Genomic DNA, 20,097 nt, shown 5'->3' with positions numbered 1-20,097 from the left:
ATTCTAAATTTTTAGATAGTGTTACAGCCTAGAGGCTTTATGCAACTGCTGTGTTTTCATAACCTTAAGAAATAAGTTCTTCATCCAAGCAGTATAAAATATCATGCATAGAAAAAGGGAAAGGCATCAAAATGTTAAGAGATTATGAGCAAATTTTATTTGATTTCTAACATCCTACATTTTCTAAGTTGTTTAACAGTGAATGGGCATCACTTTTATAATTAGGAAAAATTCTATGTTAAAAAGTTATTGGAGATTTCAAAAAGAGAAGATAGGATATATGCCTCTCACTTCACTTGCATAAAGAGAACTTGAGCCAGCAAAAGTTAGCTGCATTCCTAAAAAGTCAGTCACACAGACCCTTGGATTAAAATAATAGAACAGTTTTATTTGTTATTTTATCATTTTTAAAGTGTTGTGAAGAAAGAAAGACAGTAGGGACCCTCTTATACTCAACTGCTCAGGGATTGGAAAACTAAACTTGTCCAACGCAGAGAACATTATCCAAAGCCTTTCTGGGGCTGTAGGTTCCGGGAGTCAAGATGCTGGGTTATCTCCAGAGTCATGAAAAACCCACCAGACAGACTGCTATTAGCAACCACTTCCTATCAGCTGCTGCCCATCTCTCATCCCCTGCAGGTAAGACCTGCAGCGTGAGTTTTCTCCTGCTCTTGGCCACTGAGTCTTCTGCCTTTCTGCTCTGATTTCTGAACCATCAAGGCTCAGCCATGGTACTATAACTCCTTAACGTTTGGTAACTGTTGGTAACTGTTATCAAAAATAGCTTGTTAATAAGGTGCTTATTAAATAAAATTTGTAATGGCTTATTTAATAAAGTCTGTACAGTTTTAATAAAGACTAAAGTCTGCAATGGCTTACTTAAAAATATAAATTAAAACGGGCTCAAAGCTATCCCTGTCGAATGCCATTCTCATGTGACTTCATTCCAATGTGCATTCTTGAACAGCATGCTATGAATTTCCTACCACCCTTAGTACCCCTGAGGGACTGACATACTCAAGAGCATCATTTGACCTCCGTGTTTTAGTTAAAAAAAAAAAAAAAAAAAGTAACACCTGCGACAAGGGCAAGCAGAAGATGGAGCATCCTCCTATCTGCCATTTAGGAACCAGAGAATGAGAAGTGCCCTTACCCACCAGCAGAAAGAAGAGTAAGCAGGCCAGCAGCCCCTGCCACTCAGGGAGCTGTCCCAGGTTTACAGGCACCACACTAATATCTTCCCTTTCTCCCAACTCTGTACCTCCACCCCTCTCTGTCCATGACAGATGGAGGAAAAACTTCCCATAATCTCACTCACATCAAGACCAACCACATTAGGCTGGGAACACCCCACTCTGGGGCAGACAACAGCTCTGGCACTATAGGAAGTGAAACATGCCTAAGGTCATGGCGTTGCCTACAACAGAATTCTCTTCCACTGACTTGCTGCTGAGGCTGCTATGCAGGTTGTGCAGCAAACATTAAAAATGTAAACTTTGTCAAAGCCTGGCAAGCCCTCAGCTGGATCGACCTCTATTTATCCTAAGTGTGCTAACAGAGATGACCTCTGCATGCAGCCCCAGGCAGTGGTAGTCAAAGTTGTAAGAGGCCAGACCTATATTTCTACTGTCTTACCCAAAAAACCCACACCACAGTGCACAGCCTGTCATTATGTAATAATCTAAAGCAGAAATTAAAGGTCTCGTAAGGCCCAGTCTAGAAGCGGTAGAACCACAAGTGGTGTGAAGGATACAGCCTCAGGATCAAATAATAACACTCCCCCCACAGACTCGCCGCACCAGGGCATAAAATGCATATCCACACCTTTCATAGTATCCAATCACAAACATGCGAGGACATCTACTATGTACAGGCACGTGCCAGCTACTGGGGGAAAGAAGTAAGGAAGAAACAAGATAAATAAGACCAGGGGCTCTGCTCTCGAGTTTATAGTCTAGAAAAGGTGCTGAGCCATTTGTACAAATTCTTCAGGGACATGGAGTTGGTTATTATCTTCCATTCAGATACTTGGAAACGTTTACTCATTACTCTATGACTAAACTCAGAGAGCTATAATGAACCGTCAGTGACTAAATGCCAAAGCACTTTATGAGTATCATTCTGCTTGTAGATAAGCTACATAAAAGTGTTCATACATGCACACACTAACAAAACATTCACAGTCAGCTGTTCCTCTAACCTGTAAAACACTCTAGAAACGAGTGAAGGACCAGAAGCCTGGAACATGTCTTCACAGACCCACGGCTCAGAGCACAGCTGCCCAGCTGTGCCTGCCCTACCACGGGGATCAGCTGGGAGGTGTACGCGGACAAAGTTTCCTGTATGTGCTCTATCTCCTCTTCACTCTCCACAGAGCTCCTCAAGTGCCAATGGAAGCAAACAAGAATGGACCGTTTATTAAATAAAATATCAAGCTCCTTCCCAAAAGTATAGTCCAATATTGAGGCTGCAGCCTGGCCAAAATGAGAAACAAGTGCTTTGAGTTCTAAAGCTGACGTACCCTAAAGATCGTTCACTGAGTTGGTGCAAAGCAGCCCAGAGCCCTGCTGGCATCTCTCTGCCTCCCAGTCAGAGCGTGTGAGATGTCAGGCAGTTTTCACTGAGTACGGCCCTCCACGAAACAGTGCCCAGAGCAGGTGGCACCAGACACTGGCCAGGGCTTCGGCCCCACTAACAACGGTCACACAGGGTCACGGACAGTCATGACTCTCGCACCACGTGGCTGTGTGCACTGATGTAATACCCTGCTAAGCTATGAGAAGTCTTTATTAAAGGGCCACATTATGCAAGCGAGAATCCACAAGCAACTGAACAGCTCTCATGAGAAACAGATTTTCAGAAAACTGGAAGTAGGAAGCATTATTATTTCCCCCCAATTTATAGGCCCCAAAAGGCACATCAGCTCCTAAACTACAGCTTCTCTCAACCCCACCTCACTGGCCAAAGGGGCAGCCTGGGAGGTCCCAGCGGCACAGAGCACCTCTGGGACAGCCGTGAAGCAAAGGCCTTCATGCACAGGACTGCGAGGCTCTGGCCTGCAGGCATCTTGCACTGCAAACACTGCAAGAAACAAAATTCCTCTAAAACTGCCTTATTCTACTCAAGGGCTTGGTGAAATAGAGGAGGAGATGCTTTTGAAAAAGGTAGCTTTGGTTTAAGTTTCCACATGTTCAAATTCGAACAGGAGTTTTCAGTCCTCCCCCAAATACCACATCTCTGCTACTTGTCCAACTCTAAAGCAGACGAAGAGCCAATCTGCAGGCTGGTGAACATACAATACAATACACAGATGACGCGTTGTAGAACTGTACACCTGACACCTGTAAAATTTTATTAGCAAAGGTCACCCCTATAAATTCAATAAAAAGTAAAAACAAGATTATTAATTTTGATTAGCCACCTACCATTACAAGTCTATGTATAGTAAAAGTTCTGTTAGCTCTTTTATAACATAAAGTAGATAAAATACAGAACTAGCAGGGAGGAAAAACACCAACGTGCTTACATTTTCACAGCAGCCCATCTCAGCACACACCTGTGAACGAGCCAGCCTTCTGAGCACTTCTGTTAGTCTCTATTCCCGGCAGCAGGCTTTGGCCACACGAATGGAGGAAGGGCACCAGAATAAGGAGAAAGGATTCACGGCTTGTCGATGGCTAAAACCTACTTCTGCTCAGCACTCTAACCAGAGCCTATCACTGAATCCCTAGAAAGAATCCCATCTAATAAAGAGGGGATATGCTAATTAACCATCACTCGGACACAAAGATGGCTACACCCACAGCTGAGGCCAAGTTCCCATAGGGAGCCTTAACAAGCAATCAGCAGGGACCTGAGGCTATGCCCTCCCCCACCCCCGTGGGGCTTGACAGGGGACCTCAGGCTGAGCCTCCTACCTTGGCACCAGGCTAAGGGACTTCAGGCCACGCCCCCCACCTGGTGGGGCTTGATGGGGACCTCAAGGTGTGCTTCCCGTCCTGGTGCTGGGCTAGGGAACCTCAGGCTGCTCACCCTGCCCCAGCACCAGGCCGGGGGACCTCAGGCCGCACCCCCCGCCCAAGCACCGGGCCAGGGGACCTGAGGCTGCGCCCTCCTGCCTGGCGGGGCTTGACAGGGGACCTCAAGGTGCACCCCCAGTGCTGGTCGGGGGAACTCAGGCTGCGCCCCCCACCCAGCAGGGCTTGACAGGGGACCTGAGGCTGCACCCCCCTGCCGGTGGGGCTTGACAGGGGACCTAAGGCTGTGCCCCCCTCCCAGTGCCAGGCTAGGGAAACTGAGGCTGCGTCCCCCTGCCTGGCAGGGCTTGACAGGGGACCTCAGGCCATGCTCCCCACCCAGCAGGGCTTGACAGGGGACCTGAGGCTGCACCCCCCTGCCAGTGGGGCTTGACGGGGGACCTCAAGGCATGCCCCCCACCCCGGTCTGGGCTGGGGGACCTCAGGCCACGCCCGCCATTCTGGCGCTGGGCCAGGGGACCTGAGGCTACGTCCCCTGCCTGCAGGGCTTGACAAGGGTGGGACTGGCCAGGTCTGGATCTAGACCAATGGGGGCAGGGGCCGGCAGGTCTGGGTCTCACTCGATTTTGAGGCGCATGTGGGTGGGTGGGGACTTGACTCTGGGTCCCGTGGTGTGCCCCAGACTCTGACAGGAGGAAAGTTTTCATATACATTTTACTAATTTTCTTTCATCTCTGACACCTCTATTATAGAGAAAGGGCAAATAGCAATATTAAATTATTTCCTCTAATTAATCCCCTTTTAATGTGCACAAATCTCGTGCCCTGGGCCACTAGTTCACTAAATAAGAGGCTTAGGGAGAAGTTCCTTGTTATTGACACCCACCATGGGGGCTAGCCAGGATCCAGACGTTTAAGTCAAAGACTGGATTAAAAAAATTTTTTTAAACCAAAAACCTGGTCATTGAAGCTGGCAAATTGCTGTGAGCACATAACTGATCTGAAATCTAGTTACTTTCAAGTTGCCATTCGATCCTCTCAGAATCCTGAAATAAAAACGTTCCTCTGCACTCAGTGTCAGACCTGGAATGACACTTTTCTGGTACATGCGGAGTAACAGCTGTATAATCACGAAGGCTGGCTAATCAAGTAAAAGGCTTTATCTTTCCAATTTAAAACTGAAGATATCTAATACATACATACCTCAGACATTTAAAAATATTCACCCGACCCCCCCCCCCCATCTTGCCCTACCACTGACTTCAAGGCTGCTTGGGGGAAGGGGGACGGGGCAGTCAGGATGTTGGTGCTCAGGGGCCAGGCCTGTTCCCTTCCCATAATCCCCCCCTTCTCCACCACTGATCCTGTTCTGTGCTTTCAGGGCTGGAACAAGGGGCAAAGCAGCAAACTCTGAGAGCACAGCTGAGAGCGGGGAGAGGCAACAGGAGAAACACAGGCCTATACTTTCCCTATTTACGAGGCCGCAGGCTGTGAATGTTGGCGGAGAGGTTTTATGTGCAGAGAAAAAAAGAAAAGCACAGCACACAGTTCATGTTCATTCATGTACACCTACAAAGTATTTAGCATATCAAAATGTTCTGTCTTCCTCTTTAATTTTAGTGTATTTCTGCATAAAAACACACACAAAAATGGATAAATTGGTCAAAATTTCTGAGAGGGAATGCATCTCTTTCATTTATAAAAATACCATAAATATGCATGCAAGTTTGCTTGATATATCTCTTGAAAAAGACTAAGAAAATAAATAGTAGCCCTAGCTGTTTGTGTATAGTGTATGGCCCAGTGTATAGTGTCAGCCAGCAGACTTAAGAGTCCTGGATTCAATTCCGGTCAAGGGCACATGCCGGGGTTGCGGCCTAATCCCCAGTAAAGGGTGTGCAGGAGGCAGCCAATCAATGATTCTTATCATTGACGTTTCTATCTCTCTCTCCCTCTTCCTCTATGATCAATAAAAAGGAAAAAAAAAAAATATATATATATATATATATATATATATATATATTAGCCCTCACCAGTTTGGCTCAGCGGATAGAGCATTGGGCCTGCAGACTGAAGGGTCCTGGGTTCAACTCCGGTCAAGGCACTTACCTCAGTGGCAGGTTTGATTTGCAGCCCTGGTCGGGGCACGTGCGGGAGGCAACCAATTGATATGTCTCTCTCACACTGACGTTTCTCTCTGTCTCTCCCTCTCCCTTCCACTTTCTCTAAAAATCAATGGAAAAGAAAGAAAATAAATAGTAAATTCAAAGGAAACTAGAATGTTTCTATGAAATAGCCTAAATATATTTTTCAAATCTTAATGTGAAAGAAAAAGATTATAAAAAATAAATAAGTAAATAAAAGAGAGTTCAGGGGTAAATATATCCACTTAAGGAAAGGGTGCCAGGGAACCAGATATACAAGTGAAAATATTTCTCTATTTTGAATTTTTAATGGAGAGGCCCTGAGTCCATGTTTGCAATATGGTAAGCAGAACAAGAGTCACCAGCCTGGGGGCTGGGATAATAAAGTCAGTTGCCTCAGGAAGAAAAAATGAAGTATAGCAACCCAATATTACTGAACACAATGTTTTAGTAGCTTCAGACAGTATTTTCTCAGAAGTCAGTTTATGATTAGGTAGTACTGTCCACCTATGAATCTCTACACTAACAAAAGTCTCAAAACCATATATCCAATCATTAGAAATATAATTAAACACAACAAACATTTACTGAGAATGTACTATGTCTAGGGTAGCAAAGGAGATCAGCACCCAACAACTAGAACAGAGTTGAAGTTCTAGAATTGGCGTTAGAGCCCATCCCTATGATCCATCAACAAGCCCTCATGTTAGTGAGTGGGACAATGAGTGAAATTCCAGGCAGGCTATTTGCAGTAGTTTCCCCTTCAGCTATTATTCCACAGCTCTGCTGCACCCTCCCATTACCAGCCCCCTTCTTTGCACACACACTTTTAAAAACATGGTAATGTTTTGTCAAGAATAATTACTTCTCACAGCCATTCCATATACAATTTCTTGACAAAAATTCTTCACCTAAAGGAATGACTGCCAAATGACCAGAAACTGGTGAACATTTGTTATAGAATTTCCTTCTCAACAAAAATGATCATTATGTCCAGCTCAGCAAAGCTGTGCTCCTGTGTTCTGTCAGCTGAGACAGTGAAGTACTTGATTTGACATCGTAAAGGTAGTCTTTAAATCAAAAGTAATCAGAAAATTCTTAACACTTAAAAGTTAGAATTTTGAGACTTCTTTCTTTAATTGCTCTTTTTAGGCATTAAGGTAAATGAGCTTAAGAGTTCTATGGTAATAAAAAGAATGAAATTATCCATGATTAGTGTATGCTATGTACACCCTAACCCATGAGGTCTGAACTTTTATTATTCCCACTTTGCAGATAAAGAAGCCAAGACACAAGGGTTAAGGGACTTGTCCAACATTTCACAGCTAATAAGCTGCACAGTCTGTTTTAAACAAGAGCAGTTTGCCTCCAAAGTCCACTCAGTGGCTCTTGGCTACTACACCATTCTGTCACAATACCTGCAGTGTCTTACAAAACTAGTTATTCACACCCAACTGATGGCCACAGAAACACTGTAAAAGGCAAATAAAAGATTTTCTTACTTTGAGAGTAAAAGCTCTGGCTAAGCTACAAGGTAATTCACAACCATTATGAAAATTTAAAGCTTATTTAGGCTGTTAAATAGATTGGTGAGGTTAATTCAATATATCACACTACAAAAGCAAAGATGTACCCTGCCATTTAACAAAGTCAATTATACGCCAAATAAGAAGAATGCTATTTGATTTTTAAAGAAAAAAATCCTTTAAGCACTTGGGCCTTAAGGACTAAAGGAGTCTAAGAACCTCAAAAACTCTAATAGTTGATGTCCAATTAGGCATCATAGTCCCTGGGGACATCCAACTGTATGTCATAGTCCAGGGGTCACCTGTAATGGTATTTCCATTAGTTTCCAACAAAGGATAAAATTAACAATGTGGTGAATATTTTACAAAACTAAATGTATGCAATGTTTAATTCTAAATATGCCTTTCCTTCTGTTGTTGAGAGTCCTTTATTAAATGCAGTATCAAGATATAATGGTGTTTTTGTTGTAGTGTGCTTCTCAGCATATTTAAAAGAAGTTAGAAACTCTGTTTATCCAATTTTTTTGTTCTACTGGCTTTTAAAATTTTGGAACTCTAGGAACCAATCAATGGACAAGAAGAATAAGTCACCCTTGGAAAAAACTAGTTAATAACCTGCCTAAATAACTTTTTTTTTTTTTAAGTCCCTTAAGAAAACAGTAGATCAACAATTTTGGAAAATTATTTCCACTGAATAATTCATCATAAAAATGCAGACTAAGCTGTCATCCTCAAGAGAGCAACATAGTTCTATCAAAGCCAGCAACACTTCAAGGCTTCAAAAAAACGTAAAGTGGCATTACCATGCTAAAGTTACCTATTTGTACTGTAACTCTAGATTAAAAAAGCAGATGTTTAAAACTGGATAAGGCTGCTCAAATTTAACACCATTATCTTGATAAGCTTTCCCTACCACACTCCTCCCTACTTTTAAAACATTACCCAAGAGAAACAAGTAATTTTAAGGATCTTTCTCAATGTAATAATGTAAACATCCCTGTTACAATCTGTATGGCGAATACTAAGCTTTAATTAACTATATAAATAGAAGTAGTTAAGGATAGAAAGCACAAAACAAGACAAAGAGCCAACAGTAAACAAAACACCCTAACAGTTCGTTACCCAATTTTAAAAAGGGCAGTTACAACTGCAAGTTCAGCTGAAAGCCTTTACACAGTCTCTGCTTAGCTGGGATAATAGATATGTTCACACACTAAGCATCAATTCTGAGGGTTTGTTTCATTAAATCACAGAATGGAAGTATATTTAAAGGCTTGTTAATCTGATCAACAAACTATATGTGAGTTTGGCCTTCAAACTACAGTATATGGCCTTCCCAAAATTGGGGATAAGTCTACCCCATGCTCACAACAGAACACCTGTGCAGTTCACCACTGTTTGCCCTTTCTGATTTTCTTCTGAGGCTCCCAGCTGGAGATACATGGATATTTGTGGTCATTCATGGTGGGTGTAACAATTTAGGGAGTGTCTCCTCAAGACAACACAAAGAGCCAACAGTAAAGGGAAGAGCTTCCTTTAACTCAAAGGCTTCCTTCCTGTTCCCTGTCTTAAAAAAACAAGGCTCCAAACTTCTTCCCTTAAAGGAACTGCAACCAGAGGCTGTCCTCACGCCTCTTCTGGCAGCACCAAAGCTCATCACACCTACAGAACACACTCTGAAGGACCCCACATAATCCACAACTCCACTCTGCTTTCAAAAGAAAGGGTAAAAGGCACAAACCAGAGGGACACACACACACACCAGAGTTGTCTCGCCATCGAAGATCAGACATACTAGGGATTGACCATAGTTTGGTAGAGTTGGAACAGAATGCTCAGAAACAAAATAAGCTGCCCAAGGAAGCTTTAAGCCAACAGCTCTGGAAATGTCATTTCTCCACCCCCACGTATACATACTTATTGCATAAAACAGCTGTATGCCTGCAAGAACAGCTTAAAAATCACTGGGTCCTGAAAGAACACAACGGTACATGATGAAAACTAATTGAAAAGTTCACAGCGCCCGCAGCCACATGTGAAAGCTGCTGTCCCAGTGAAGGAGGGAGGCAGGTAGAATGTCTAAGGACCCAGGCTCCTAGCTAGCTGATAACGACCTCGGGTATCTGGAGCTGGTGGCTGTCTTATTTCACTTGACACCTTCACTTCTCTCATCAGCTACTGCAGGCAAACTGAGCCTGCCGAGAACAGTGACCCTGTCCTCCCCAGCTTTCCCAACATGCTGACAAGAAGTAAATTACAAGCAACCCATTTCAGCCCCTATAAATGTTACCTACTTATTCTATTTGACTCTACAATTAAGTACAGTTGGGATAAATCTGAACTTTAGAGCCTAAAAAAACAGATGATCTAGTGTAGCTCTCCGTTTTATAGATGAAGAAACTCCGATGGAAAAGGATTATGACTAGCTCAAGGATACAGACCAAGATAGAGGCCGAACCAGGAGGCACACATTCTTCCTATCCACTTCATCATGCCATCATGTCTACACAGAGGGGGTACAGGAGCTGAGGTTGGTATCACCACACAGTTTAAGGGCTAACACAGGGAACTGTGGTCCACAGGCCACTGGGAAGCAAGACGTCAGTATCAGGTGAAGGGATAGGCAAGTCCCCTGCATCTGGACAATTTAGGTAATTTTTTTTCCCCTCTGCGGACATTCAAGTACAAACAAATAAGGAGAGGCTATATGATTAAATGCACCTGGCTAGGAGTAAGAGGCTTTTTCTAGAAATGGGAGAGAATTTATTTCAGAGGCGTTACTTTCACAACAATACACACCCTTAATACAGGAAGACCTTGTTAAAATTCCACAAATTGCCTTTAATAAGGTAAATATTTAGGCCGATTTTATGAGGCTCTCAAACATTAATTTTGAGAAAGTCAATGGTTCTCACGATTTGCATACATGATCACAATCAAATGGTAAAATAAACCAAAGGACAACTTGTTTAAGTGGGCGCTAAAAACTGGTTTATTAGACTAGACCAGTGGTTTTCAACCGTGGCTGCACATGAGAATCAAGTGCCAACCATGTGAAGCAGTCACCCTGGCCAGTCAACCTGGTCAAGCCTTGAGATGACTACACACCCAGATTCCTAGTCTTCACAGTTGAGGCCCCAGACATTACGGAGAAGAGATATGTCATATTTACTTTGCTCTGTCCAAATTCCTGACCCACAGAATCCATGACATAAGAAAGTGGTTGTCTTAAACCACTACATTTTGGGGTGATCTGTGTAGCAACAATAGTAACTGTGACACATGGGAAGTACTTAAAAATCCCAAGTCCAAGTTGCACTGTAGCCCAATTAAGCTAGAATCTCTGGGCCAAGGGGGACCCAGGCACCTATTTTTAAAGCACCCCAGGTAATTCTAATATGCAACCATGGTTGAGAATCATCTCTAGGCCTATGCTGTCCAATGCAGTAGCCACCTGTAATATGTAGCTTTTTAAATTAATGAAAATTAAATTTAAAATTCAGTTCTTTGATTACATTAGCCACATTTCAAGTGCTTAATACTCGCGTATGGTTAGTGACTACCATATTGAACAGCAGATATACAGAACATTTCCATCACATAGACAATGCTATTGGACAGTGCTGGTCTAGACCAGTGGTGCTCAAAGCTTAGTCCTGAGCTAAGAGCATCACCTGGGAATTTGTTAGACATGCAAATGCTCAAGCCACACACCAGTCCTGCTGGATAGAACCTTTTGAGGTGGGATTCTCCAGATGATTCTATGCACACTCAACTGAGAAAACCACTGCTCTTGTTACTGCCCACACAAAATATTTTTTTCTAAGACCTATCTCATACTTATATCTGAAAATTACCAACATTTAACTCCATTGTAATGAAAGAGAATAGTTTATGTTGCCATAAAATTTCAAAGATATGTTTTTACATTAGCAAGCTTGTTTGAGAAGAAATGCCTTTCAATTAGCAAAGGAGTATGAAAAAGTTTCATAAGGATGCTCTCAGTTATTTATAATCGTTAAGAGAAACAACCTTAAGATCCAAAAATATAGAAATGGTTAAAAATTATAAAATTCAACAGACTATTCAATTATTAAAATCGCAGAGGTGGGCAAAGTAGGTTTACAGCTATAAGTACACAAAACAGAGTTTATTCTTATATTATTATTTATTTATTATTGTATTATTTTCCATGTGAACAACTGTAGACCTACATTTGCCCACCCCTATATAATTATGGAAACTATGTTGCATGACAAAAATAAATGGAGGAAAGGCAAAACTAAATTGTAACTGCAAATATTTGCATTATATAAACAAAGACAATATGAAGGTAGAGGAAAAATAAGAATAACTGATCTGTTAAGCTTGGCTGATCAATGACAGCTCTGCCCCTACATTAATTTCTGCCATGCTTCTTATAGTTACCTGTGCAAAAACAGAGTATCTAAGGAAGCAGTTTATAAAAAACAGACACACACACACACACACACACAATAATTATGTTTCCATGTGAAAAGTTCATGCCAAGAACATTTGGTAAAACAGTTCTACTACTTTATCAGTGATTCACTGAACTGTTCACCTCATAGTAACATGAAATAAAGCCTAGATTCAAGTAAATGATGAAGCTTGGACTGGGTGTCCTTCTAATACTGAAAGTCTACCAGGATTTCTCCTCTCTTCTTTAAACTTAAATCCTACAATCAAATATAAGAATTATGCATTTTTTTAAAAAAGGTTTAGAGATGTAAAAACTTTAATTTTTTTCCCCTGTGTTTATTTAGTTTCCACCTAGGTTGGGTGGTAAAATACCAAATAAATCCAACAACTATGTGTTTCTCACATTTTCTTCTTACATTTGCAAGTCTAAATTCCCAGAAATACTTTGTTGAGTGATCTTCCTGGGAAAGAAGATCCCACCTAAATAAACTCTTGACTGTTTTAATATGTTTTCACATAAATTTTAGCATTACTTCCTCGATTGACAGCACTGTTGTCAGTAAACTTAATTTCTTACATTGTCAAGATACAAAATCATCTTTCTGAGTACTTCTGTATGTCTTGGTGTCTCTGCTACTCTGTTTCCAGCCTAGGTAATGTTCTCCAAACTCATTAGAATATTAAACGCATTAACACCTTCTCAGCTCTAGCTCCTGGTAAGATTTAAGAAAAGATAACTGTGGTTGAATAACTCTGAGAAACACTGAGGTCTTCAAAAAGCCTACTATTTGGGAGAAACTTGTATCTGTAAATCTTAAAACTCTGAGTGCATGGCATGTGCAATTTTGTTGAAAATTGAAAACAATCCAAGTTATACATTTATCTCTAACTAGATTTTGCTAGACGAAGCCAAATTAAGTGGTAAGATAATAAACTGGTCAGTTTGATAGCATTTTGAAAATTTTTCCCAGCCCAACATATATACACATTTTTAATTAAAAATTTCTGAACTAAAATATCTGCAATAGTGACACAAAAATAGGATTTTTTCAAAATCTTCCAACTTTGTGTACTGACTAGAAGTAATTATCTTCATGAATTGAGAGTTGTCTGGGGCAGCTACCACCTTCAATTCTAGCATTTTCATTTGCTCTAAAGAGAATCATTATTTTTATTTCTATTGCTGAAAGTTAAATAAAAAGGGAATTTGATAGACTCTTCTAATAGAAATAAAAAAATTAATAGCAAAGATCATATACAAAATACTTTCTGTGTGCTGGGCATTCTTGAATCTAGGCACTGAGAACACAAAAATAAATCATAAATAGTCTTTCCCCGGAGACACCTAGAATCAACTGAATATAGCTACACCTGAGATAGATCCTTAACATTAAAGATAGAGACCAACACAAACAAAACAATGCATTATGGGCAGGAAGAGGGGTGAACTACATAGGGGAGTCTATCATTAATGTCCTCAGAAAGAGGGCAAAAATACCACAACCAAAGAACAAGAATAGGATGCTACTTCTTTAAAATTAGGGACCAAAAAGAGAGCTCTTGAAATTAAAAACATGATCACAGAAAAGAAAAATTACAGTTGAAAGGTAAGTGGAGGAAATTTCCCAGAAGGTAGAACAAAAAACAAGAGATGAAAAGTAGAAAGGAAAAATAAAAAGTAATTAGATGACCAGTTCAGGAAACTAACTCCATATCGAAATGTGTTGTGGGGGAGTGTGGGGGGTGGGGGGGGGGAGACACACAGAATGAATAAACAGGAGAATTTAAGATTATTATTATTATTATTATTTTTAGAATTGAAGGACATGAGTTTCCAGGACAAAAAGGCCCAACTATGGTAATTTCACATACAAAAAGGTGAGTGGGGTGGGGGTAGGGGGGTAATATTCCACAAGATTCAGAGAGGGAAAACCTAGGCTACACACCAAGGTTTAGAAATCCAAATAGCTTTGGACTTTTCAACAGAAACACCTGAAGGTAAAAGACATTAGGACAACCAACATCTTTAATTTGATACCCATCCAAACAATCAATGAGGTGGATGCGTAGAACAAAGATATTTTCATGGTTTCAAAAACACTTTACCTCCTCAGCTAGCTCTCTTTCTCAGGAAATAGTAAAGGATGTGCTCTATAAAACTGAGGCAGTAAACCAAGAAAGAAAAGGGAAACAGAAAAACAAGACATTCCACGAAGAAAACAGATAAGGGGAATCCTCAGAATGATGTGACGGAAACCTCAGGAAGGTGGCTAAACCAGGCAGAGAAGGCCATCAGTTCATAAAGGAGCATGTAAGAAGGGTCAAGGAGAAATGTTTCTAAGAAGATGAAATCAAGAGAGTACTTGATATGTTTGAATGTCCTGAAATGAGGCAAGGGGCAGATAATGTAAATGCTGGATTAAGAATAAGTACATAGCAAAAGCAGCAAATTAAAGGAAAGGGAAAAAATAGAAATAATTTTTAACTCCAGGGAAAACAAAAAGTTCTGTATAGAAAAGAGATAGGAAAAGAGACCATAGAACGGTACGTGGTTCAACTATAAACAGTGTTCTATTTGGTCATACAAATAATGTAAACACTGCCCTGACTGGTTTGGCTCAGTGGATAGAGCGTCGGCCTGGGGACTGAAGGGTCCCGGGTTCGATTCCAGTCAAGGACATGTACCTTGGCTGCAGGCACATCCCCAGTAGGGGGTGTGCAGGAGGCAGCTGATGGATGTTTCTCTCTCATTGATGTTTCTAACTCTCTATCCCTCTCCCTTCCTCTCTGTAAAAAATTAATAAAATATATATTAAAAAAATAATGTAAACACTAAATACTGATGCAACCAAAATTACTATATTGGGAAAATGGGGAAGAGAAAGAATTTGGGGTGGGCTGGGGATAGAACATAGAAAGAGAACAAAGAGAGAAATCAAACACTAGCCCTACCAGCATGTTACTCAGAAATAAAGGGAAATTCCAAAAGAATGAGCTAAAATTGCTGTATGTGGCTGCTTCTGGGGAAAGAAATGAAAAGAATTATTTTTTTATCATAGCCTTTATAAATTATAGACCTACTTTATACTTTCAACTATGTATACTGATTGAAATACACAGGATAGGGCCCTGGCTGCTGTGTCTCAGTTGGTTGGAGCATCATCCCATACACCAAAGGTTGTGGGTTCGATTCCCAATTAGGGCACATACCCAAGTTGCAGGCTCAATTCCCAGTTGGGGAGCATACAGGAGCAGCCGATCCATGTTTCTCTCTCACATCGATGTTTCTTTCTTTCTCTCTCTCTCCCCCTCCCTCCCTCTCTCTCTCAAGTCAATTTTTAAAAGAACATACCCTTAGATGGCGATTGAAAAAAATTAAAAAAAAAAAAAAAAAATATATATATATATATATATATATATATATATATATATGGTGGGTGAAAAGTAGATTTATAGTTGGTTATATGGAAAATAATACAATAATTAATAAATAATAATACAAGAATGAACTGTGTTTCACAATCAAACTGTAAACCTACCTTTGCCCAAACCTGCATATATACATACATATATACACATATTTATTAAAATACATATAAACAATATATAAGTGTGTATCTGAAAATATGCATGAAAAACAAATGACTGCAGTTATCTTTATTTTTGAGAGGTGAGGGGATGGGAAGAGTAGGAGTGACAGCAGGGGAGAACGGAAAACTTTTCACCATATGTCTCTTTATACTTTGATTTTTTAACTATAACCCATTTTGGCAAATTAGGGGTTCTCATTCTATTCCCCTTTCCTGAATTGAACTGTGTGTGTGTGTGTGTGTGTGTGTGTGTGTGTGTGTGTACACAATCGCCCAGAAGTAATTTCTGGAAGGTATGCTTTAACTTTATTTGACAAGGATTTTTTCCTGTTCTTGCTACCCTATTAGCACCCACATGGCCAGCATAAATGCCACCTGTCTTTGCAGGGTGCCAAACCTTGGGTTGCTTCCACAGCCCCTCCTCAGTGCTCCACCACACTGGGAACCTAGGCGGCACAGGTGTTTGCTGAGCACCTGCTTTGAGCCAGGTGCTGCTTAGGGGCAGGTCACAAAGGTAAGTAGGACAAGATAGTTGCCTTCAGGGAGCTCACAGGCTCAATGAGGAGACTGAAGAGGAAATACGTAATTTGCAAAAATACAGTGCATGCAATGGGCAAAAGTATAGTCTACATAATCTACCATGTTGTTTTTTAATGATTTTTCCTCCCTTTTCCCACGTCTCTCAAAGGTGAGACCCTCTGCCAGGCCCACAGTTACTGGGCCTATAGTTACCTTTGGATCTCCTGTGCCAAGTATGGTGCCATATGATCTGAACTTCATAAATGTCTCCTGCATAGTAATACAACTGTATTTTAAGAAATAAATTCACGTCTTAATGTTTCAGAACAGCAATGGTGTACACATCAACTATTAATCTGGACCTCTGCAGTGTATTAAAACCTAAGAATATCAGGACCAAAACAAACATCTTTAACCTCAGAAGCCCTGTGATCTTTTAGTCCTCACCATGTAGTCTTGGCTTTGATTCCATAAAGTGCGAAAATTATGAAAGCTAAGCCTGTCTGTTTCTATTCCTGGAAATCAATGCCCTCTCACTTGTTTTACTGGTGAGATTCAAAACTTCCACCCAATAACTTAAAATTTCTATTTATGACTAATACATTCATAATTTCTTACAATTTTCAGGAAAATGGCACGTCTCAATTTGATACAGGTTTGCCAATATTACTTTAAGTACTTCTTATACTTCAAATATTGGACTTCTCGGTAAGAAATATTTTTGCCTCTCCCTGAGCTCTATCCCAAAACAAATGATAGAAATAAATTGTAAACATAACATGAAGCACTATCACAATTAATCAACCCAGAGCCCAAGGGAGGAATTGTTTCTATTTTTAAATGCACTGTTGCTTTAAGGGAAAACCTGGTGGAGAAACATGAAACCAAGCTGCATAATGAAAATCAAAATGCATTTGGTGTCTCCATCCTTGCAACACAGTAATCCTAACCTACAAGCAACACTGTTGTATTGACTCCTCTCAGTTGGTCTGTAAATTAAATGACTGGTACCCAGGCAGAACCCCACAGAAAGGGCCTACTACCACTCAAAGAATCAGATCTGTCAGAAGAACAGAACAAGAGAACACCCATATTTCAATGCTATTCTTATAGCTTCAGAGAAGGGGCTATTCCAATAAGCAAGCAGATGGATAAATCCCAAAAGCATCCCACAAATTTTTACTTAAAAGATCTTGATTAGTAATGGCAGTGGCCATGAAAGCCCTAAAAATGATCAACTGATTATTTAGCATTTCTAATCAACTGTCTACAGTTATAATTTCTACCCAAATTCCACAAATAAATATGTGGAATGATATTCCACAAATATCACCACAAATGATAAAACTTCATCTCATTAAACAGTACCTAACAGTAGCATTCCTTATGGTTAAGTGACAAGGGACAGGTGCAAGGAACCAGCAAGGAGAAGAGACAGCAGCTACATAATAGCAGTTAGAATATTCTACCTGTTTCCCAGACTGCTTTAAAGAACCTCACCCAACAGAATTTTTTCTGAAACAATAGAAACCATCCAGTTTGGGGGTGGTGGTGGTGATATTTTCAAGTACTCAATGAGTTTACTTACTGACCATGAAATATACAACTACACTGCTAAACATGTATCTAAAATACTATATTTAAAATGTATCTAAAAATATTACCCAAGGATACAGCTATCACTTAAAAGTATTTAACACAACATTTTAAATATAACTTAGCTATTTATTATGACCATAACAATCTGCTCTAGGTAGCAAAATGTTTGCAAACTTGCTAGCTTTGGTACAAAAGAGAAGAAAAAAAAACAAACACCAAATCTTACATTCTGATAATTTCTTCCCCCAAATTTAGCAAAACTGCGCCTGAACACCACATGATTATAGAATGGAGGCAGCTGCTTCCTTTAGCAATAAAGTAACAAATCCTACTTCAGAGTCTCCATTGAAAACCTTTGAAGAGCAAAAATCACTAAGTTGCAGCCCATCAGTCAACAGGTGACTAGGAACACAAACTCATACTGATCTCCTAGACCTAGAGGAATTAATTTTGCCAAATCTCCCGGGTTTTCATTTCTATATTTTGTAAGCTAATGCATTGCTATATTGAATGAATTCCAACCTTTTTCTTCTCAGGGGCTTACCAGAAAAATGCCAAATATTTAAATTATTTTAGGGCATTTTCCCATACTGCTGGGTGGAATAGAGCAGAATTAATAAGGATCCAACAGTTACAACTTTTCAAATGCAAATATGTTGCCCTCTGGTAAACGCAGCCCCCTTTTAAACATTCCCCCCAGTGTCTACACAACTAGGACAAGACTTTTGTTTCCTTGAAAATCAAACTTCGCATATTACATTCAGGCATTATCTCAACCCAACATCACCACCAAAAAGATTTTAAATGGTCCAGGCCTCAGCCTGGATCATACAGGACTGTTTTGTTTTATTGTGGGGTCCTCTCTCATGTTATACACAAAGTACTGTCAAATGAACGAGACAGTGCAGCGGTGGAAAGAAACTGGGGCACTGGGTCCCGCGAAAAACAAGGTCTTAGAGTGGTCACCTGCCCACTCTGGCCTCAGTTTTCTTATCTGTAAAATGTGGCTGTTAGACTAATCATCTTTAGGATCCCACCCATCCGGCCCCTCTATGTCTGGGTGCCTCTAGGCTTGGGCCTGCCGGGGACACAGCTGACTGGTGCGAGCTCTAGCCAGGGTGCCGTCCCGATGCCGCTCTAGAAGGGGGGGGGGGGGGGGGGGGGACGGGGCGCGGGGAGGGGAGGGAGGAGAGGAACTTGGACTTGCAACAGCTTCAGACAGGAGCGTGCGACAAACTTGAAGCCAATTCCCCTAACAATAGGAAAGAGACTCCCATTTTCCTGGCTCAAACTTGGAGACTGCGAGGTCAGGTCCTCCTCCCGCCCTCTGTGCGCCCGCGTTACCTTTCTCCCTGTTTGGTGTTGGAAGGAGGAGGGTGCAGGACCGTTTGATTCCCTTCCATCTCCACCACGCACTTGGTGTTCAGTTCCAGTTCTGAAAGCAAAGGGAACACGAACGCTGCAAAGTCGAGCATCCCGCCGGCGCGGGCTCTCCCGGGAGGCGGCCGAGCCGGACACCGGCGCCCGGGTCTGCACGGCCGGTGCGGGCGCCGCCTCCGCCCGGCTCCCCGGCCTCGGCTGCGCGCTCACCGCCCAGCCCCGCCGCCCCGCAATTTCCAAAGTTGCCCCCGCCCTCCCCAGCCAGACCCCCGACAGAAACGCGCGGAAAGCTCCTCACCTCGTCGGTTCATGGGCCGGACCCGGACGGCAACTTTTACCTTGGTATCCGACATGTTGGCGGCGCCCGCGCGGCCCGAGGCGGCCCCTCACGCGCCGCGCCGCCGCCGCCACCGCCGCGCGCCCCCCGAGCGCGGCCACCGCCGCTCCGCCGTGAGCTCCGTGAGGCAGCACCGAGGCGCGCGGGCCATCCCGGGGGAGCGCGACGCGGGGCACGGCCGCAGCCCGGGGAGGGGCGGGCGCGGGGCGGGGCGCGCGGGCGGGGAGGAGGCCGCGCCGGCCCAGGCGCCTCTCTAGCCGCGCGGGCCCAGCCGAGCGCGCAGCACCGCGGCCCCTCGCGGCCGCCGGGGGCCCGGCCGCACCGCCATCTTCGCCGCCCCGCCCGCCCGCTGGGCCCCTGGCTCAGGGAAGCCCGACTCGGCCGCCCGCGGCGTCCTCCGGAGGCGGCGGGCCCGGTGATCACGGGGATGGGGCCGCGGGAGTCCGGGGCGGGACGCCTGCTGCCCCCGGGCGGGGCTCCCGGACCGAGACTGCACCGGCGCCCCACGGGGACCGCCGTGGACCCGAGCCCCCTTCGAGGGCCGCTGTCACCGCAGACCGGAGCCTGGGCGTGCCGGGTGGGC

The 20,097-nt window shown here is 42.6% G+C and overlaps 1 protein-coding gene across 5 annotated transcripts in view; it reads right to left on the bottom strand.

Annotated features, from left to right (window-relative positions):
* The window catches only part of KIF13A (kinesin family member 13A), a 217,167-nt gene extending 197,536 nt beyond the window's left edge, over positions 1-19,631 (bottom strand). For all 5 annotated transcript variants that reach the window (XM_080658276.1, XM_080658277.1, XM_080658279.1 and 2 more), the window contains exons 1-2: positions 19,476-19,631; positions 19,142-19,232 (exon numbers count right to left, since the gene is read on the bottom strand). In XM_080658276.1, the coding sequence (XP_080514402.1) occupies positions 19,142-19,232; positions 19,476-19,530 (146 nt within the window). In that variant the 5' untranslated portion in view covers positions 19,531-19,631. The remainder of the gene's footprint in view (positions 1-19,141; positions 19,233-19,475) is intronic.
* Positions 19,632-20,097: the final 466 nt, after the last annotated feature.

This window comes from Plecotus auritus (assembly GCF_963455305.1).
Source record: "Plecotus auritus genome assembly, chromosome: 2".
Classification (NCBI taxonomy): Eukaryota; Metazoa; Chordata; class Mammalia; order Chiroptera; family Vespertilionidae; genus Plecotus; species Plecotus auritus.
The sequence above is the reverse complement of the archived record's forward strand: the minus strand, read 5'-3'. Positions and strand labels throughout refer to the sequence as shown.